This window comes from Dendrobium catenatum, unplaced genomic scaffold (assembly GCF_001605985.2).
Source record: "Dendrobium catenatum unplaced genomic scaffold, ASM160598v2 fragScaff_scaffold_124, whole genome shotgun sequence".
In the NCBI taxonomy this organism is placed as follows: Eukaryota; Viridiplantae; Streptophyta; class Magnoliopsida; order Asparagales; family Orchidaceae; genus Dendrobium; species Dendrobium catenatum.
Genome location: NW_021318586.1, coordinates 296,381 through 319,585, shown reverse-complemented (window position 1 = coordinate 319,585; position 23,205 = coordinate 296,381). Strand labels below are relative to the sequence as shown.

Below are 23,205 nucleotides of genomic sequence, written 5' to 3'. Positions count from 1 at the left end.
AAAAAATTATTACGGCCGCAGTGTCCTCGTCCGAGGGCACCTACCGTGCACGCTTTTCTCTAGCGTGGCAGGAGGCCCAGTTTTCCGTAGTTTTCCCCTAAACGGGGGAGACGCCGGGAGGTTACCGAAATTTTAGATACACATGATCATACTCGAACCTGACTTGGACCTCATTTGAACTCGAAGGACAATCAAAATTGAACTCAACTTGAACCAAATAGACCTAACTGAACTTAAAACTCAAGTGAATTAGAATAATGCAAGACGACTTGATGCAAATAACTTGTACTTGAGATTGTAGTTTGGGACTACTACAAGGATCACTTGAACTTGGAACTTGAACTCAAATCAGAAAACAACAAAGAACTTGTGGACATAAAATTGGAGCCTGCCATTTGAACTTAAACAAAGACTTGATTTGGACGACAAGTCTGAGACTCAAGTTTGGAGAAGGATTTGAACTAAATGCACTTAAAATTGATAAGACATGGATAATTTGGACTCAAGTTCAAATGAATAGGACCATGTTTGGACATTGAACATAAATACAAGCTTGATTTGGACTTGAATATGAGCCACAATGACATTAAGTTCGAACTTGGATTAAAGTTTGAACTTGACAGAGAACTCAAACTTGAATCACATGCAAAATGATGAACTTCTAAGTTGAGTGCAAGTAGAATGAGTTTCCAATATGGCATGCTTTCAATCAATGACACAATCTTCTTTGGAAATTTAGAGAGTGTCACTTCAATTGGATGACAAATACTAATGACCAATGGTGCTAAGCTCATCATATATGTTGCAATCTATTTTTGCAAGTATAATTTGACTTCCAAATAACAAAAGATTTCTAGAATTTGGCTTAATCATAAAGCTATGGTATGTGATAGTCCTCTTGCAATGGTGGACATGATAGATCCTTAAGCAACAAACCAAGGTATTGTAAGGAATGTGGCGATCTACCTATGTGTTACAATGCAAAATATTTAATAAACGTTGAGGAATTGTCATTTCATTGGAATGTAAATGTCATCAAGTAAACTCTTCATACAAGATTTGAGTCATCTTCCTATGTAGTGGGATACTTACATTATTCAACATGGCCCATTTACATGCAACAACCAAAGGATCAATGATAAATAATTTTGCATACAACTTGCTTGCAAGCGATGAGTAATGAAAATTATGAAGAACTTATGTTGATTTGTTGTTTTACTCATAAGCAACAATCAATATGAATGTAGCAAATAAAGGATAAAAGAAATATGCAAGTTTTACATGCATGAGCTCGTATACTGAATCCTTATAAGCAATAAAGCTGAAAAGGATACTTTGGAAAGAAGAATGAAGAGCATGCAATAAGTAAAAAAAAAACATACTTTGGTAAGAGTGATGTGATTACAAAACACATTAACTCCTGCAGGTCACTATGTAGGACCCATTACACAATCGGCAAGATGTAGTTTGAGAGCAATCATAAAAGAACTACAGAGAATGCAAACTCCCACGAGCTATTATAGGAGATCTGTCATGTACTTAGTATATTATTTACAAGCAAAATTCTAACTGACTGCATCAAATGCAAATTTCTACGGTTGTTGTAAAAGACTTTCTTTTTGAATATTATAAAATACTCCTGCACATGCACAGTAGCTTGTATACACATAGGTACACTAAAAGGGGTATACAATTAAGAACCAGCTTTGGGCCCCGGCGAGCGTGTTATTGGTACACACGTGACGTCTAGGGATGTTGAGCGGGTTATTAAATTTGAACCCGATCCTCCTAAACAGATAAAAAGGAGTAGACAGGGTATAATTATAAAATGCCCCCAAACACCATCATGGCCCCGTCGAGCGTGTTATTGGTATACACGTGACGTTTAGGGATGCTGCGCGCGTCAATAAGTGAATTCAAGTTCGGACCCGATCCTCCTATACGGATAAATAGGAGTCAACAAGGTTCGAACCTTCAAATAAATACACGGTTGTGGCGACCAGTGTACTTGTTTTAATACATTCATATTAGGCCTTCAAGGCCTATAATCAAGAAGAATTCACTAATAAAAGACATAAAACTCATGAAATCTGATCCTCTGTCGACCAGTAGACATAGTCGACAAGGTTCAATCCAGAAAATGGAAATGCCCTCAAACACCTCGATGATGGTCGTGTTGAATGAAAATCTCAACTGGAGGGGTTCACAAATATTTTTCAAATGCCACCCAAAATCCAAAACTCCGCAAAGTCCAAAACCCAACATATCATCAAAATTCTAAATATTTAAAATTTGAAATCCAACCATTAATCACCCAAAGCAAAAATCCATCCACCCTTCGCATTTGTTTGCTGGGGTGGACAAATTAAAATTTACTTCAGCTCACAAAGAGCCAAATGTCTAGTCGAAAATATCACTAGGATCTATTCTCAAACAATCTCCTGCCAGTAAGGACGTGGTACGTGTCCTCTAACTGCAAGATAAATGGTTATGATCCGGGGACCTCTGAACCGAGTGGTTTTGCTGCCAAATGGCACCATGAAATACCGGTTATGGCCGGCACCGTTACGTTCCTTATTAGCATCAAATCCTTGATATATGAATCAATAAGATATGATCGATAAGGCACAAAGCCCTCTGTTAGCTAAGGTGGATTCAAATTTGTCCCCTTAGACAAATATTCACCCCAGGTCTACAAGGTACCCTTGGACGAAGCAACCCATGGCTGCCGACAAGGATCCTTCTGTCAGGTTGGGTCGACTACCTCCTCTGACTAAGTAGACCAGGGACCATGATGGTCCGGGACGACGGAACCATGGGATCTTGATTGGGTCTATCATCCATTCACCCACCATCCGCTTTAAGTACAAGATGGTGAAGTTTCTATTTTAAATATCAAATTTTCATATCTCCAAATTTTCCAAACTTACTAAATATTTCAACCCCAAATTCCCAAATATCTGATCTTTCCAATCCAAACCCATTGCTGCTACTATATGCCAGATAACACGTATTCTCTACGTATCTGATTGACGACTAGCCTTAATCAAAAGTTCTCTCTCATTATTGGGAGGGGTAATTAACTATAGGAGCTTTTGCCTATAAGAAACCAGAACTCAGATCATAAAGTCCTCACAAAATGAGGGCGAAATCTCTGGGTAGTGTCTTATCTACAAACCCATATGCCTTCCAAAATTTACCTCAGAACTTATCAGTTAAAATTCCCTCGCCGAATGAAAGAAAAGCGAGCGGAGGCTGGGGCCGAATTTTCGGAGCCCACAATCGCTTCTCCAACTCCCCGTGACTGCCCGACTTGGTCACTTCGCAGGAGGTATAGAGATTGCACGCGACGCTCCTTCGGCTCTTCCCCCTGCTCGCGAGCTTCTGCCCGACCATGCCCTAGCCCGACGTGTGCTCTCTCCCTCTCCCTTGTATTATATATAATATATAATAATATAATATTATATGTTATATTATAATATATTATATAATTGTTATATATAAATATAATTAAAAAGGAAAATAATATGATATTAAATGTAAAGTAAAAAAATAATAATAATAACAAAGAAAATAAAATTTTCAAGCACGTGTCGAAGACCTCGTGCCGTCGACTTTAAGTCCGGCCGAGATGGTTTTAAATTTTGAAGAACCGTGCCATTGATCTTAGATCTGGGCAGATGGTTTTAAAATTCGAAGACCTGCACTGTTGATTTTTAATCCGGGCAGATGATTTTAAATTTGAAGAGCCCGGGTCGTCGTATTTTAGATCCGGCCGGGATAGTTTTAACTTGAAGACCCCACGCAGTCGATCTTAGATCCTGGTGGGATGGTTCAAATTCGAAGATCCTATGTCGTTGACCTTAGGTCCAGGTAGAAAACAAATATGGCAGTGCCATCCCTAATTCTCCCTCAGTGGGGAGGAGACGTCGGGAGGCTGTCGAAATTTCTTGAAAATCTGCTTTGAAATAATTGGAGAAATGAGTGAACTTTAATTAGTTATTTTCAATTAATGAAAATTAATTAATTGAAAGAATTATTTGGTTGAAACTAATTAAATTAAAACTAATTAAAATTTGTTAATTTAATTCAATTGATTGACAAATGAAATTAAATTGGTTATCCGAGAGCATTAAAAAAAATTGGGAGTTTTAAAATATGGGAGCTTTTGTAAATCCTAATGTTTTAAAAATCTAAAGTAATTTAAATATAAAAGCAATTTAAAATTTGAGTTAAAATTTGAAAGCATTTTTAATTAATCAATTGGAGCAATTTTAAAATAAAAATACAATAAATAAAGGGAGGGGGGAAGGGAAGTTTCCACTAAATGACATATGTAACATTGATTGTCAATTCTCCAAGGCTCTCAAACTCTCCAAAACTCTCAAACTCCCTAAATCCCTGGTATAAATTGCTCTCAACAACTAAACTCTCAACACTTTATAGTAACTCCAACACCTTGCAAGCTCTCCAAAGTCCTTCCTGTACGAGCTCCTGTAGCTATCTGTGTTCTATCCTCTGCAATTGCAAGCCCTGGTTGCTCTCAATTACTGGCTATAAACACCTACAAACAAGCAAATGAAGAATTAGTACATCATAAATAAATTAAATCAATACTGGGAAATTGGTAAATCTAAGCTACTACAGGTATAACAAAATACTATAAAGCAAGAAAAGCTAATTACGAAAAAGCTAGTATAACAACAGTGTTGAAAAACTAGGTAGAGCAGTGGACTACTGTAGTAGAAAAAAAACTACGAACACAGAACAACTAAAACACTAACGCAAGTGTCAAACCTCTCAAAACATTGGTGTCAACTCAACAAACATACAATCAAATTCAATATCGCTAGACAACCTTGTTTATAAGAACTTGGTTGTAAGACCCACTACCCGACAACTTTCGTAGGAAAGCAGTAAGTCCGATCTTAGGGAAAAGTTTTAGGTAAAATTTATCTAACTCCTAACCCCCGATTAAAACCCTCGGCCACTTCTAATAGAAGTTGTAAGTCCGATCTATGAGGGAAATATTTAGGTAATAACACAACCCTAAACCCCTCACATAGGCATCCTAGTCTATAGGATTAGGTTGTAAGACCCACTAACGGGCTACTTTCTACGAAAGCCATAATTCCTTATTTAAATCAAATTTTTGGGTTACTTTCTACGGAAGTCGTAAATCTCAATCTAAATTTAAATCTTCGGGCAACTTAGTGAAGCCCTAAGATCCATGTTTTAGAAAAATTGTTAAAAAAATAGCAATAATCTTAAACCCCAAAGGCCCAAACAATCTAATTCAAATTAATGTGCATCTTAATCTAAAGGATTAAGTTGTAAGACTCATCTTTTTCATGTTATTTCCTAAGGGAAATCATAAGTCCTACCAATTAATTAAAAATTCATGGGCATCCTAATCTATAGGAGTAGGTTGTAAGACCCGTCAGCGGGCTACTTTCTACGAAAGTCGTAAGTCCCATATTTTGGGAAAATTACTAAATAAATTGTAATGACCATAAAACCTAAATAATCAAATTCAAACCTATGGACATTTTAATTTAAAAAGATTAAGTTATAAGACCCGCTTTTTTCAGGCTACTTCCTAAGGGAAGCCATAAGTCCTACCCAAATAATTAAAATTCTAGGGTAGCTTTGTTGTAGAGTTAGGTTGTAAGACCCATCATTGAGCAACTCATAAATAGAGCAGTAAGCTCCATTCCAAATAAATATCTCGGGCTACTTTCTATGAAAGCCGTAAGTCCCAAACTGAATCTAAATATCTTGGGCTACTTCCTAAAGGATCCATAAGACCCGCTCCAAACCAAACTATCGGGTTACTTCTAAACGAAGTCATAAATCTCAAACTAAATAAATCTCTGGGTATTCTAATAGATGTAAACCCCAAAACACCTAATCAAACTAAAACCCACACCTAATCACTTCAGTCTACTCGCTATCCTTGAGAGGAGGCAACCCATGGTTGCTAATCAGGTTCCCTGGACACTTCGGTCAATGATTGTTTGTGTTAGTAGATTAAAACTACGGTATACTCGGGACGACGAAACCATGGGATCTTAATCGGGTTTACCTCCACTTCCCTTACTATTAAGACTAAAAATATCTAAAAATTATTCATCCTTAATCGAGAGTTCTCTCTTACGTAGTAAGAGGGGTAATTAACTATAAGTGCTTGTGCTCATAGGAAGTAAGGACCCCAGATCTTTAATCCCTGACACTACCCTCAGGGAAAATCTAGTTAATTTTAATTTGACTTAAGGGAAATGGAATCCTACAGCTGCAAAGCAGGATTCATGCATTCGTGCCATTTTTCTTGAGCCAACATCTATATGCATTCATAGAGGGATATTAACACATCATTCATGCATATGTTCTAATGCTCATATATTTTTTTACATGAATTCTTATTAAATGGGACATGAGCTTTATAAACTATCCACAATTATCACATGAGGAATAAACAATTGCAACATTGTATTTAAAGGCATACTAGGTTATCCACATGAACAAGATACATGGTATTTAAAAATATGTTAAGCTATATATATGAGAAAGGTACATTGCATTTAAAAGCATGCTAAGCTAATCTCATGACATTATAAAGAACATGCTAGCATTTGAAAGAGAAGAATTATCTGAAATTAAAAGACTCACATTTTACTTATCTCACCGTTGTGTGAAATTCACTGTTTGCCCTATCGAGGCCTTTCCTCTATCATCTCTAATATCTAAAAAAAACATAACATTGATCGTCACATACTTCCTTAATTTCTAATTCATAAGAACCTACATAATTCATGTTATTATAATTTTATGAACTGTCAAATATTATTAACATTAAACCTTAATTATTAATTGTCATAAATTAGTTTTTTCGAATTTAATTAAACCCTAATGTTTCCATAAATTAACTAAATTAATCCTTTACCATAATCAAAATTAGTTTTATTTAATTTCTATTTTCGGATTTTCCTCAAAACCTTAATTTTGGAAACTTTTTATTATTATTAATTTCATGATATATGCATGTAAAGACCTTCCCATCACTTAATTATTATTTAGAATATAAGTATTTTTTAATTTATTTAAATTAAAAATTAAAAAAAAAAATTGAGCTAAACCTTAATTCTTACCATTAAAACCCTTCATAGGACTATTTGGAACAATATTAGATAAGGAATTTTTCATGATTAGAAAAACCCTAATTTTTAGAACTTGAAAAATTTTCATAAAATTTAATTAAATTCCACAAGAAGCCTTCTAATATCAATAGAAACCACTTTTGCAAAAGCACTTTAAAAGAAAAAGGAAATTAGAGGAAACCCTAATTTTGAAATCTTAAAAATAATTTGGGAAAAGCTTAATTTTTGTGGTTAAAATCATTTCCCTAACATTGCCTATCACTTTCTTTTAAAAATTCCAAGTTTTGGAATAATCCTAAAAATCTCTCTTAAGGAAATCTACAAGAAGAATGAGAAATCTCTTAGGTAAATCATACCTTAAGCTAACCTTAATCTTCCTCTTGAATTTCCCCCAAGGAGGCCGCCGGAAAACCGCCGCCGCCGAGACTCTAAGCCGCCGCCTCCCTTCTCGATTTGTTCACCCCCTCTCTGTTTTGGCTGAACACGCATGAAGGGACCGAAATAATCGGTCCCTTATGCTCTTAAGGGAAATGGGGAAACAATTGACGCATGTGCCCTTAGGCCTAAAATGTAATTTATACTTAAGTAAACTTCGCCAATTTTTAACATTAAATCCGTGCGAAATTAGGTATAAGTTCTTTATACCAAAACGATTGAAATTTCACATAGAATTTTATAAAGTTAATTTCGTCGGATTCCGAGAACTTAAAAAATTTGACCATTTTTGTCGCAGTGCATCGAAATGCGTGTGATGCTCACAATTTGGTTATTTTTCGGGTTCTACAAATATCTTGACCCAATTAATATTTGTATCAGGTCCGAGTTGACTAGAAAATTCAAATTGACTTGATTATTATTCGGGTTGGGTTAAATGGATTATTTTTGGGTAAAATGTGTTGTGCTAATCTAAAATATTTCACGATCTATATGATAAATGGATCAAGCTGGTTAGGTTTGAGTTAGTTGGGCTTGTGTCGAGTTGGGCTCAGGTCAATTATTTTGTCCCAAATCATCAATTGTTCAGGTATGGGTCAAGCATATTTAAGTCTATTCAACTTTAGGTTAGACTCGTACCCGACCCACCAACTCAAAGTGACACCTCTAATAATGACAATTGCTTGATTTAGTGAAAGAGGATGACGAGAGGATTTTATTAAAGGCAATGAAAGTGTAGCCATGTTAATTGAAGCTTGGTGAAGGAGGTTTCAATGGTAGGGAAGGAAGGGTTCAAGTTGGTTTTTTCTTATTGCTGGAAAGAGGAGAACAGAAGTATGCAATCAAACCCTGACCTCCTATCTTGTAAATCGTCTGCCAAGGTGGCAAGGAGCGAGATTCTTGCATGATGAAAGTGGCTTTGGCGATGTCAGTACGTGAGGTGGGTGGCTGGTTGGGTAGCTTAGGCCTAGTTTAAGTTTTACGTTTGGTGCCTGATTATTCATCGAAATTTTTACTTATAATTTTCAATTTATTGTTTTCTGGCCAGCAATAAGATTTCAAACAAATTCTAGTAGCTCTCTTGTGAATGCTTAAATGATCCAAACTTTGGAAACCAATATCCATCTTCCTTTACCATGTGCTTGGACAAAACTTTTTTTTTTTTTTTTTTTTTTAAGTTGTGGACAAAACGTTTTGAGATATAGTTAGCACCGGGTGACAATGCATTGTTTGTCTCTCTTTATTTCTCTTTATTTTTGCCCATTAAATTAATCATACTTTTCCTTTTGATTTTGAACTCTTGTAGGTCTTGGTAATTGCACTTCTATTAAAGATGATAATGAAAAGGCGATTTTCTATAATTCAGGTATATGGTTTCGTATTTTACCTTTACTAATACCAGGTTTGAATTTTGAAAACTGTTGAAATAAGCTAACCTATATTAATTTGTTCGTGAATTGTGCCATTAACGGAAAACTATTTAACTTATGATTTAAAATGAGCATGTTGCTTTGAGCTCGGTTAGATACGTTGCATGCATGCTTTGTGATATATTTTTTTAATACTATCTTTGTTCTATACAGTGGGAGGCACTTGCACTTCTTCTCATAGGAATTTGTGTTAATCAACTGCGATCTTTTCCAGAGGGTACAACTGTGCTGGGTCTTCCGATAGCTACTGGCGCATATATTTACACATTAATTTTTGTAAGTTATTACTTATGATCGTATAATCTTTATTTGCTTCAATGACTGCCATATAGACATAAAATTTTGGGTTATCATGACTTTTTTTCAAATGTTGAATTGATCCACTTCTTTCATTTTAAATAACTGGTGAAGTAGTGATTATCTCTTTTTATACTTAGAAATTTTCATTTCGAATTTGAGAATTTTTTGTCAAAGTTTAGCTCCTGCCTTGTGCACTTGAAGCACACTATTTTCTTTTCTATAAGTCCTGTTAGGTACAATGGAACTTAATTTTGTAATATTTTTCAATTATCTAGATATAAATCTTCCAAATCAAAGTTAGCTTTGTGCAACGTGGGATGCTTGGAGGAAATTACTAACTAGAGTGTCATGCTCTGCATTCTTATATGTTTCCTTTACAAAAGAAATAAACAGTGCATTTAGATGTATTTCAGGTGGTTGACAACTTCTACTTAGGTGTTGTATATGTACAAACATATCATCATGATTTGTTTACAATGTACAAATCCTGATGGACAAGCTTTCCGTAGTTTTTCTTTGTTTGAAGAATAGCCACAAAGTTGCAGTAGCTAATTGAAGTATCAAACATGCCTTTCTTCATCTTCCTTAACATTAGATGTTTGTCATCACGGAAAACTTTTTATTTAACATTTTGATGTATGCAAACTGATTTTAATTTCATCTTAGTAAAATATTTCCCCTTAAGGCATTTTATTAAATGATTCTCATTTTTTTGTTTTGGTCAAATTTTTAAAATAAAATATCAAAATTATTGCAACCAGTAATGATATATTGTGTGAAATTTCAATATATTTTGCGTGGAGCTTGTAATCAGTTTTTAATTGTTATTTGGCATGGTCAATTCATTTGTGATTGATTAAATTGTAATGACAACATGGAAGTTTTATCATATTTAGTTAGAGATATAAATGTTTGAAGCTTTAGTTTGATATTAAAATATTAGTTTTATGGTTGTGATTGGCTGTGGATGGCCACATTAAATGTTTAATTTCAGGTAACAGTTCCATCGTTGGCCTCTGTGTACAATGAATATGCTTTGAAAAGTCAGTTTGATACAAGCATCTATCTTCAGGTAACTCTTCCTGCCTAAATTTATAAATTGTATTTATATAGATGTCCTTTTGATTTTGAAAAAACTTTTAATTTATAATATTTTTTTAAGCATTCTGTTAATTGCTTTTTAATTTAAATTCAGGCCACTGACTAAGGCATACTTTAATTTGCTTGCAGAACTTATTCTTGTATGGCTATGGTGCAATATTCAACTTCATTGCTATTGTTGGAACTGCCATATTCAAAGGTATGAATGCAAGTCATCTAGCATCATTGTTTCCATAACGGTTAGCTTCTAGAATCTTAATGCGAGTGCCCTTTGGGAATTCGTAGGTTTGCTACATACAAAAAATGCTCTTATCCTTCACAAAACAATGTAGAAAGTCTAATTGTGACTATCCAAAGTATAATGCTCCTGCAAATTACAATGCACATTCATACTGCAACAATTAAAAACATTTTTCTGTGATAAATGTTGAGATTCTTCTGCAAACTAGTGCCTAGTTATTATTTATTTCTCTTTGTAAGCAACCATGATAATTTGTTTCACTTCAAATGCTGCTTTCTGCTGCATATATTTGGCACATTATCATGATATGGTTTTTGTTCCAATCAAATTGCATCTTCGTGCTGGGTTTTTGATATTTGAATTATTTTGGTTGACTGTAATCATGCTACCTCATTGGTTTCATGTAATATGATTTTATATTGATTTCTCATGATGTTAAAATGCATCTGCTGAAGTCCTTCTGGTTGTTATTATAATTTGAGAAATGCTTATCAGCTTTGATTCGTTAGTCTAAGTTTCCTTGTATGGGTGAACTTTTCTTTTGTTTACATGAACTTTTTCGTTATATCCATTAGACTTTTTGTGTGGCAATGCTTCATGTATTATTATAATGCAGCACCTGGTTTTTTGAATATGAAGTGATTCTTATATGGTTTGGCTTTAATTTCACCTAGGGCCTGGCAGCTTTGACATTCTACAAGGGCATTCAAGGGCTACAATGTTTTTAATCTGTAACAATGCTGCACAAGGCATACTCTCCTCATTTTTTTTCAAATATGCTGGTAATGAACGGTCACTTAAACATTTCTGGTTTGAACTTTTGTGATAGTTTCTGCTATCTTCAATAAAGCAACCCCTTTATTGACCCATAATTCGAGAATACATTTTCATCATTTGGAATAATAAGTGATGTCATGTTTTACTTTCCAGAAGAAAACATCTAATCACTTATTTAATTATTTGTTCGTTTGAATTATGAATGATTTCTGTATACATGCAGACACTATACTAAAGAAATATTCATCAAGCGTTGCAACCATTTTCACTGGCATAGCCTCTGCTGCGTTGTTTGGTCATACACTGACTATAAACTTTATATTGGGCATATCAATAGTGTTTATATCAATGCACCAGGTTAGCATTTATCACAGCTTTGTTAGATTAATTTCTTGTTGCTACCCACTACTTCTGACAATGTACTCTGTATCAGTTCTTTTCTCCTCTTGCAAAAATTAAAGATGAGGTCCCAAGCGGAATTGAGATGATGCATGCTCAGAACCACAGGTTTGAAGTTTTGTTTTAATGCTAATGATAAAAAATGACACACCGAGATACTATTTTAGTAACATCTTATGGTTCTGTTATTTCATTATAACATGGACTAGTTACTCTTATTGATAATTCTTCTTGATATCTTTTTATTACTCTTTAGGCCTTTGATGTGACATCTTTTGGTCTTTGATTTCTAATGTAGTTCTAATATAAGATGCATAAAATCAAACTGCAAACGTGTATAATTTGTATATCATAAAAAGTCTTAATCTTTAATAGTTTATTCTACCTTTGATGAAAATAAAAAACTTGATGAAAATCAATCCAAATGAAATCTAGTGGCTTCTGCTAGAAGTTATGTTTAGAAATTCAATATCAAGAAAGCCGTGTAAATACTTTGACATTCACACACTTATTGAAAAAAAGTTTGTATCAAATTTGATTAAAATCAATCATACTCTATCTACTAACAAATGGGGTAAACTTTAAAATATCATGTGTTTTTTGTACATGCCTTGAACTCATATTGATAATAAAGAATTCCCTTTAAATTTCTTGTTGATAGAAGTAGAGTTGCACCCATTGACAAAAATAAAAGAGTGAGTCTAACCTGATAACAGAAGTAAGTTTCAAACTCTAGTAGAACCTAGAAAATATAAACAGATGTTACATGACTTGCGGATTCGATATATGGAAGTCACTTACATGACTTGCGGATTCGATATATGGAAGTCACTTGATCCATTGGAGGGCCATAGATATGTATTCAAAATAGAGGAATCAGGTCATAGGGGATTTGATGCGGGCCGCCGCCGACCGGCAGAGGGAGGGCCGGCGACCCCGGCGAGCTCGGAAGCGGCCGGAAAGGCGGGCCGCGTCGATCGATCCGCCGAAAAATCGCGCGGAGGGACGCGCGCGCGGAGCGGGGCCTTCGGCTTGAGCGGAACCGGTCCATTTCTGGACCGGTTTGGCTCGGGTCAGCCCTGAGCTGGGCGGTTTAGTTTGGGCAGCCCACTAGTGGGGTTTGGTTTGGATTTTTTGGCTTGCTTTAAGTAAGGAATAGAGGGAGATTTCTAGGGTTATGCAAGATTGAAGTTTTCTCTTAGCCTCTTAGTTCTTTCTCTTATTTTTCTAGGGTTTGTAGTGGGAGACCTTGTCCTTCTCGAATTGGACAAATTGTATCTTTCTTTTGTGTTGAACTTGCTTCCCTTTCAATACTAAATGGATTCCCTTCTCTTTTTTATGTTTGTGCTCTAATTTTGAGAGTTTTCCTTCAAGGTTTTGGAGGGTTTGTGCCCTAATCCGAAAATCATCAAAGTGCACAACTCTAGGGATTTTACCGTGGAAAATCTTTGCTTTTGATCTTGTTTGGTTCCTCTCATGCTCATTTGAGAGAAACTAGGGCAAAATCGAATTGGTAAAACCCTAGGGCGTATCAAGTTGGTATCAGAGCTCTCGATCCTAGACGGCATGGCATCAAAGAAGGTAGAAGTTTTGGAAGGGGAGATGAGCCAATTAAAGGAGGAAGTGGGAGAGAAGCTTTCGTCCCGCTCACAGGTTATATCTTTCTTTTGTGTTGAACTTGCTTCCCTTTCAATACTAAATGGATTCCCTTCTCTTTTTTATGTTTGTGCTCTAATTTTGAGAGTTTTCCTTCAAGGTTTTGGAGGGTTTGTGCCCTAATCCGAAAATCATCAAAGTGCACAACTCTAGGGATTTTACCGTGGAAAATCTTTGCTTTTGATCTTGTTTGGTTCCTCTCAACCTCATTTGAGAGAAACTAGGGAAAAATCGAATTGGTGAAACCCTAGGGCGTATCAGGATTCCAGAAACTTTCATAATAGGTAAACGTACTAAGCATGCGTACATAGACTCCCACTTAAATTTCAAACTCTTAGATTCATTTGATTTTTATTTGACTTAAAAAATTGGCTCTAATGTGTTGTTTAGTTGTATTCTCAAACAGATTTGAACCATATTGTTGCACTTCCTGTAGAGATTCATGGGCCACTACAGTGATAGGATTTCATTAGTGCACGGGAGATATATATATATATATATATATATATATATATATAGATAGCGATATGATTTCATTACACATTATAACTTCTGACATAGATCAGCATATTTTTTTAAAAATTATGTAGACTATGTGTTGGATGTGAATCCCAAATGAGGTGAAAATAAACAGATCTAGGCTTTGGTTCATAGTTGATTAAATATATAAATGAATTCATCCCAATTTGTTGCGTAATTATTTAGTCCAATTTTGTAGAAGTTAATTTCTTAAGGATTATTATATAAATTATTTGCGGATTTAGATGGATTATTACATCTCCTGGCCTTCATTTAATATATCTTCTGTTCACTTTGTAGTAGACTTATATTTATCTTTGTTAATGGATACCTTCAAATAATTTCATGCAAATCTGTTATATGATTAGTAAATAATGCAATACGATAATATATATATGTTAGGGGTACTCCTAAAATGCTTATATGTTACATAATGAATGTATCATGTGCGTATTTCAAAACGGAGGAAATAATGTAGGAAGCTTAAATATATGTTTATTAGATTTTATAAAATTAATATCTTTGACCATTGACAAACCACAAAAATGTCTTATTTGGATAAGTAACTTATTTATAGGAAAAGTAAAGCAAATGATGTAAATATCAATGGTGATAAAATTATTTATCTTTTCATCAAGTCAGATAGTTGAAATTTTTATTTTGAATTTTTTTTGATTTTATATCGTTACTGAAACCCTTGATATATTGACACCAATTTTTATTTATCAAATACTTTTTTATAAATTTTAAAATCAAGAACCCAAGAGCCAAAAATTAAATCTACACTAGTTTGATATGTATAGTAAAGTTGATCTCAAATTTTATTTCATATTAACATTTTATTTATTTAATTCTAGGTTCACGTTCACAAATATTTTTTGATAGAGCATATTTTTGTATGGTTTTAGGCGCAATTTTAGTTCTTACAAAATCAGAAGTTGGATTATCTTGTAACTAATTTTTTTCTTCCATCTAAATCATCCTTTAAAGAATATTCATGAACTAAAATGTCTTAAATGCGATCAATTTTGAGCATACTTGATTCTAGTGTTAGAATGTGTTAAAATGCTTTAGCCTTTAGGTGGGTAATCGAAGATTTTCTAGTAGAAACATTAATTGTAAGTGCAGTAGTCTTAATATGAGGATATTTATAATATTTGTTAAAATATAAATCCTTGTAGAAAGCCTTATCTATTGTCTTTGGAGAACTGTATTTTAATTCATATTTAATTTATTCTTTAAGATCATTAATTTAGCATAGATTTATTATATAATAATCTACATTGTCCTTTAAATATAACAAGATAGTCGATGCACTGTAGTTGCCTTTTTTAAAGTTTTCAAATTGTACATATAGTTGTCTTATTATTAATGAATGGTAAATATTCTATGGGTAAATCTTATGTTTTATATCAATTCAGGAATATTTTGTTTTGGCCTCAATATTTTGCCAAAATATTTGAGCAAGGCCCTTTTGTTTTATTTTTTCACGTTCGCCTATTTGTGAATTTCATATATTGTAGCTTTCAAAAATATTCTTTTATCTATCTAAATATCTAATACGAAACCCAAGATTATACCTCCTAGTGAATAAGGTATTATAGTTCTCAATTCTACAATATATATGTTGAGCTTTTCTAGAATCATAGCTAAATAGATTTCATTAAAATTGCATTTGTTTTTGTTAATTAACTCATATATTTTGTTCTAGAAGACATAGTGTTACAACCTTATTCTTTCTTTTTATATTTGATGTAGGATATCTTATGGCCTATATTTTCTAATGCATATTTAATATGAGATTCAAAATGTGAGGCAATAAGCTTGCAAAATTCAAAGGTCCCTAACCTCTTATTATTTAAATGTTGTTTATTACCTTCGATGACAGATGAAAACATATGAATATCAATTCAGAAGTAAATCTAATGGCATGCTACTAGAAATAATGACTTCAAATTTTAGAACAAAAAAGCCACTATATAAACACAATGAAATTCAAACACTTGTTGAAAAGTGGGTTGTCAAATTAGATTAATATCAATCACATTATTAAATCAATAACAAAATATAGAAGAAGAAAATAGACATGAAAAGGGAAGGTAAGCCTCTCACTTGTACAAGGTAATGACATCTCTTAGAATTCCTCAGGCCCCAATTGATAAATAATTAAATCTTGAAAGTAGGAATAGTGTTGAAATTGAAAATTTCATTTTAAGTACTAATTGCATTTTTACACAATCTCAAATCCAAAGTTATAATCACAATCATCCATTACAGAAGAATAAGCAACAAAATTGCATACAATTATTGATATAAGTGTTGACCACTAATCGCCGACTGACCCCACTCGCAATTGCCCACCTCATGCCTGATCTTCCCAAACGACGCAACGATCCCTCGCGTAACTCCACTAATAGTAATAAAACTCTCATATGAACCGCTTGGCCTCTTTTTCAAACTCACGCACGCAGACGCTTGCCCTATCCCGCTATTTCCTATGAATCCACACGTAATACCTACGGTTGCGTCTTCGATGCTAATCCTGCATTCGACAGTCCCGCTCCATTCCCACACATGCGTGCCCAGCATGCTTGTTCCTATGACCCGATCCGCCTACCATTAGCGACCTGGCCCCACACCTGTTTTTGATCTGACTCAAGCCTGCGTCCTGCCTCCTACTCCTGCTCCCCTTTCTGTGTCGCACAGAGAAGTCCAGCTCGCAACTCAGCCTTCATCACTTCCTCCTCCCTCAGCTTCTCAGTAAGGGACTTTGAACTGACCCGCTGCATAGAATCGTGTGACTTCCTCCTGCGATCCGACTCAGACGCCCATTTACCGCATAGAGCATATCCGACCCGATCCTATCTCCTATTTTTTGTTCTGCGCGCAATCATCCCGATCTCTTGCAATCTTGCATTCGACCCGATAACATTCACCCAACAGACCAACTCTTTCACAACTTTGAACCGATTCAATCACATTGTCAGTAGCATTAAAATAAAAATGTATAAATTTCTTTCTTAATTACTTGCTTAAATGACAAATATATTTTTAATTTGAAGACCTAAGCTATCATATCTTTAGATCCGGCTAGAAATGTTTAAATTTAAGACCTCGCGCTGTTGTATCTTAGATCAGGTCGAGGAGGACTTAAATTGAAGAACTCGCACTATCATATCTTAAATCCAACCAGTAAGAATCAAAGGCAGTTGCCTACTAACCTTCCTTCGCGAGGAGGGAATGTCGGGAGGCTGCTGGATTTTTTAATGACAAGGGACTCTCACAATTAATTTGTCACTTTAAATAATAATCAAATTAGTTATGTACAATTTTAATCGATAAAAAATAAAGAGAGAAGAATCATGGCCTACAAAGAAGTTTCATAATGCAAAACAGAAAACTGCGAGGATAGAGAAAAAGGACTATGCTAAACATCTTAAGGACTCTCTATTCTAGTATTCTTGTAAAACTTTATAAAGATTTTCATACATCACTACCTTATTATCATGAAAGATATGACCAAAAACTCTAGTGATTCATATATGGAGAGGGATCTGATGGCCTCCCACAATTTGTTGATGGAATTCAGGCTCATTTATCAACTTGTGCTTCCCATAGAGTGCTTGAAGTAACAAGTGTGGTCCCTAGCAAAATGCAGTTGAAGTATTTCAAATAAATTCATGCCATTGCAATATTAAGGAATTGATTCAAAGGAAGAAAACATTGCTCTGTTTTACTTTGCTAAAGATAACAATAAGTTATGAGAAGAGTTACAGCAGTCCATTGAATAAGATGCTAAAAAAAGAAGAATGATGATTTAGCTCTCAGAAAAAATGATGCTGAGCTTCTTACATTTACATCCAAAATGCTACCTACATGCTCTTTATGGTGGAATATATAACACCCCACAATATCTCTTAGCAGTATTGTAGAATGTCACAGAAGTAAACATAATATTTTAATTCTTTACTATCATACTTTTTATCATCTAAATATTTATATAAAACATCCACTAACATTTATATTTATTACATAAATGGAAACATCTAATAACTCAATTATATCAAAAAAAATATTTATAGAGCCAATAATAAAATCCAAAATAATACACCACTGTACCATCTACATATCTCAGCTATAGAACAAAAAACAAAGCTAAACAATAGAACATAAAATGAAATAACTTAAACTTATTTTGTTTTTGACTTTTTTCCTTTTCTTTTCATGTAGAAACAGCTAGTATGAAAAGAACTGACGCATTATGAGGCTCAATAAGTTTTGCAATTTATATAAAAATTAAATATCAGATTATAAAGAATAACATAATTGAATTAACTTAGAAATATTTGCAAAACAATATAAATCATCTTTTAAAAATCATCATTTCATTCATTTTAATTTTATACAAAATATCAATATTAGTCTTTAAAGATTTCAGTAAGCTTTCATAAAAATGTCAATGGAGCTCAGGTAAAACTGAAATTATCACCGTTGAACAAAATAGAAGTCCCTTTTGCTATGCAGGTATCATATCTCTGGGCCTTTTTTGCCATACTTATAATTGCAGTGTCATATATGGGGACCCTTTTGCCCCACCTGTAATTGTAAGTTTTACATCATTTTACAGTGAAAATTTACTAAATTGATATTCAATAAGCTTCATATATTTATAGTTCATACTTATATATTAGGATTACAAATTTTCACAATAACATTATTGTTATGAAAATCATAGATATGTAGTATTTATAATAATATTTATTTTCAAAATATTACCAACTAATAAAATATTTAAATAATCATGTAATATCTTAATTTAAATCTGCATCATTCCAATTCGCAAGTGGTTGCTCAAACATGAATACTTGGCTGTGAACATTCATTAATAACATCATTCTCTTTCCTTAAATCTTATTAATTGGTAGTTTGCGTGTCTACTAAAATAACAGTAAATACTTTTAAATTAAATTTTCATCACTCACCTTCTTGAAGAGCTGACTCCTCAAATCCTCTACCTCGCACCCTTCTTCTATTGTAAGTAACTTACAATCATCTCTTTTACATTCCATAAATTCCACAATCTATTGCTCAATTAATTTTGCATAACATTACCTTATTTTTGATATAATATATCACCTCAAAACCTCCCTTATGCATATATCTACGTAATTTCTACTTACAATTGGTATACTTGCTTTAGAAGTTTTTATTGCCTTTTTAGAAATTTAAAAGACAATTATGAATATACCAAAATGCTTACCTTCATTCTTTTTTTTCAATTCTCTATTATTCTTTTTAACTGAAATTTCTTCACTGAAATTCCACTCTTAATTACTGCTGTAGTAATCCATTGATCTTAGTAATACACCTAAATAATTCCTTAATGCTTGCTAAAATTAATTACATGTTTACTTACTCAAATCTATACTATTTTTTGATCTTCTATTTGCATTCAGCATTCTTCCTTTTATTTCCTGCACTATACCTATCCTTATTGTACTGCACTATGTTGAAATTTCTTCACAGTAATGTGCCGAATACCTCTTCACAACAGTGCTGCTCCCTCCAATAATTCACTGTGCCGCTCCCTTCTACATTGTCTGAAAACACTGCTGAATCCCACAGCAGTGCTCTGTGCCGAAATACTCTGTAGAGAGCTGTGCCCCTCACTCGCTCTTTTCCTCTGCTAGCTTGCGTGAAACTATTGGTTGTATGAGAAATCTCAGGGTAGTGTCTTATTTTAAAATCTAATATGCCTTTTAAAAATTTACCGTGGAACCTAAATCCATCAAAACTCTCCCCGTCAATAAGAGATGATGCAAAGAGGCCAGAGCAAAAATTTTCGGAGCACGTAAGAAGTTGAGTACTTGCGCCCCATATTAGAAATAGAGTGGATTTTTCCTTATAACTAAGCAGAGGACGCACAACCGAGTATGTCACGAAAAACAAAAACCGAAGCAGCAGAACTGGCGATAACGGTAAGCAGAAGTTGCTGAATATAGGAATTCGCAAGAGGCTCACAACAGGTATCCAAACAAAGGAATCATGAGGCAGCTGCAGGAGATTTGGCTCCAGGTAGCTTTACTATTACAAATCAAACTTTCATGATAGGTTATAGGATCCTACTGAAATTCAAAATAATAAAACAAACTAAAAATTAAATTAAAAGTTTAACTTTAGGCTCTTTGACGTATTTTGCATTTTCGATGGCTCACTGCTTTAAGATTCCATCAATTTCATGGCATCTCTTAGATCTTATCCATGGAATTTTATGGCATCTCTTAGATCCTATCCGTATTGCCTACCTAATGTTTAGAAGAACGCAGTAATTCATTTATAGTCTAGCTCCAAATAAACCATCATTTTGGTTTGGTTTGGATAAATTTCCATTTCATTATGAAAATTGTTCAGTACTATGCAGCATTTTCCTTGTTCTTCTTCTATTAAAGGTGGGTTTTACTATTGTACTTTTTATCTAGTCACCTATAACTTTTAGTTTATAAAATTTTTAGCAGTTCTCTCATTCCGAATTTGTGCTACTTGTCTACTTATTCGTTCATCTTAATTAGATAAATTTTTGCATACCTCAGGTCGAAGGAAGTATCAATTTTAAATATGACTGCTGGAGCAAATGAGGATGTAAGTGTTTTTTCTCTTGAATTAAAGGCCATATTATCACTGTGCTCTATCATTTTTTTTATGCCATTTCTTTTATTTGAGTGAACTGAGTTGCCATTTTTTTTTGTTCAGTCTAACCATCGTAGTGAAGCTGATGAGAGACAGCCACTTCTGCCAATGTGATTTCATGTTGTAAGCATGTCTAATCCTCAATATCTCAGATAGGTTTATGTTACAGTTCTTAACTTGATAGTGCCCTGTGCGTTGTCTATAACGTTCTATCTAAGTCATTTCCCCTTGCATTCTGTCTGACCGTTTCAAACACATTTCCTTCTTAAAAAAATCTGTTAGAAGTAATGACATTCTCATTTTGCCACTTTTATTTTATTTCAGTTTGACTTTATTCTCAACTTCATTAAAGCTAAACTGAAGAAAACTAGAATCGGATGAGATATTGAGATTCTGACTTATATATTAAGATTTTTCTCTTTTGGTGGCTTTGATATGAATTATAAGGAAGGTTTTCACTAATGGGAGCCACATATACTAAACCCTAATAATGGAGTTGTTATTCCTGTTTTCATCATTGTTCAACTTGTTCAATTGGCTTGGCTGTTCGAGTTATCACGTGCTTTGTCAGATTTATTTTTTTCATTCTTCACTCAAAATTTCTTGAAGCTACGATAGCTCAATGAGGTTTGCCTTGAAACCTCTTCGCTGCTTTACTACTGGCGTTATTTCAAAAATTTCTTTGAAACAGCTACACCACAGGTTTTCTAAGTTTTTTTTTTTTTTTTTAATTAGTTTTTTATGACTGTTTTAGAACCAATATTTATTTATTCATTTGTGTATTTATTATAGTCGTGTAATCTTGGGATATTTTGCTGTAGGTTTACTTTAAGGAGAGAGAATATTCTTTAGCTAGATATGCTATATAGTATGAGCCAGTGCTAACTACAATGAATAAAAAGGTTAGCAGCATAGATAGAGAAAGAGAGAATAATCTGATTTGGAATTTTGGCCGACCATTTTCAGCTTATATCTGGCTTTCTGTTTAGCAAGTTGAATGAACGCGGGAGCTTGGTCTGTGGACTAGAGAGGGTGTTGAACTAAGGCGTGCGATAGCTCATTTTGGGAACATGCTATTAGCCACACAGGACTTGCCTTTATTCAAATTATTATTTTTTTATTTTCTTCTTATTTGGCCCTATGCTTCTGCTTGCTACTTTATGCATTCGAGCAAGGATTGTAGCATGTTTTCTATGTATAAATTGTTGCACCAAGCTTGTTTATTTTTGAATGGATGACAAGTTCTGTTCAAATTGTGTGATGTTTTTCATATTACAGTGTAAAAAGTTATTCCTTTTTGACCGAGGCATATTTACATTAACAACGAAATTTTTTTCTTTGGATTTCTAGCTCCAATACAGAACTTGCTCTACTTGTCATTTTCGCTTGAGTTTAAACGTTAATTGCTTCTTTGGTTTGATATTTGATTAGTTTGTGCAGGATTATTAATCAGCTAACAGTAATGATTGTAATGGAATAGGCTATTAGTTATCCCTAAATCCTAAACTCCTAATTTTGGGTTGTCTAATTTTTGGTGCCTCCATCTCATTTGATTCAAAATGAATAGTGCATCTTATCTCTAGGGTTTGAGAAGTTGAGAAGTTGACGTTTTTTTTTTTAGATTGTATAAAAGAGTTTAAGGTTTTGTGGTGTTAAGATGGGAGAAAAATCATTAGGGACTTGATCTACTATATATGGTGAGATACTTATTATTTGGTAGAAGGCAGCAAAAGTACTTTTAAGTTTATTATATGTTACCTTCTTATAAAATGATAATGGACTTATAAGTACATTTTATTAGATATTTCTTCACATTCAGCATGTTGATAGTTTAGTTGTTACTATTAAGTTTATTACACTGCACATGTTCACTTACTTAAGGACATTACAAGTTATTTTACACAAAAAAAATCTCATTATCTATCGTGTTAATCCATAGATGACACTTGCCTTTACTAACAGGCTAACCTAACTTGGAACCTGTGTGAGAACGGAGGGAATGAAGAAATGCTAGAGAAAGATTGCAACAAATGCTTAGAATCTCAATCATACAAAACTCTTGCAAATCTGATCAAAGCACTATGGTTTTGATGATAACAAACATTATTATTTTTGTTACTACTTTCTCATAATTCTATGATATTTTGTTTTATTTTGTGTGTACTAATATTTCAGGAGAACAGTCAACCGTTCACTTGCAATATTGATCAGCTCAAGGAACTTTTATTCTATCCAGTGAACGTACGCAGAGGAAGGTTCGGTTTTAGGCAAAAAAACGCCTGTACCAAAAAACTCGGTACATTGAAAAAAAAAAAAACTCGGTACAGGCGCTTTTTTGCCTAAAACCGAACCTTCCTCTGCGTACCTTCACTGGATAGAATAAAAGTTCCAACTCAAGACTGTATAGATAAGGGTTACAGTATGTATTTTCAATTTGTATGAATTGATTTTCTTTATTATTTATTACAAACCTAGTTGTGAGGTTCTCAACATCATGTGAAGT

At 33.8% G+C, this 23,205-nt stretch overlaps 1 protein-coding gene across 7 annotated transcripts in view; it reads left to right on the top strand.

The window, feature by feature from the left end:
• Positions 1-22,898, top strand: part of LOC110098593 (CMP-sialic acid transporter 4) — a 60,265-nt gene extending 37,367 nt beyond the window's left edge. For 2 of the 7 annotated variants that reach the window (XM_028698424.1, XM_028698403.1), the window contains 11 exons: positions 8,899-8,958; positions 9,176-9,298; positions 10,317-10,394; positions 10,553-10,622; positions 11,339-11,446; positions 11,665-11,798; positions 11,875-11,948; positions 20,606-20,654; positions 20,766-20,825; positions 21,524-21,604; positions 21,692-22,051. In XM_028698424.1, the coding sequence (XP_028554257.1) occupies positions 8,899-8,958; positions 9,176-9,298; positions 10,317-10,394; positions 10,553-10,622; positions 11,339-11,446; positions 11,665-11,798; positions 11,875-11,948; positions 20,606-20,654; positions 20,766-20,816 (747 nt within the window). In that variant the 3' untranslated portion in view covers positions 20,817-20,825; positions 21,524-21,604; positions 21,692-22,051. Of the gene's footprint in view, positions 1-8,898; positions 8,959-9,175; positions 9,299-10,316; positions 10,395-10,552; positions 10,623-11,338; positions 11,447-11,664; positions 11,799-11,874; positions 11,949-20,605; positions 20,655-20,765; positions 20,826-21,523; positions 21,605-21,668; positions 22,052-22,664; positions 22,792-22,877 lie in introns of those variants that run through there. The other 5 variants (XM_028698407.1, XM_028698422.1, XM_028698418.1 and 2 more) reach the window with 5 other exon arrangements.
• The last annotated feature ends 307 nt before the right edge of the window (positions 22,899-23,205 follow it).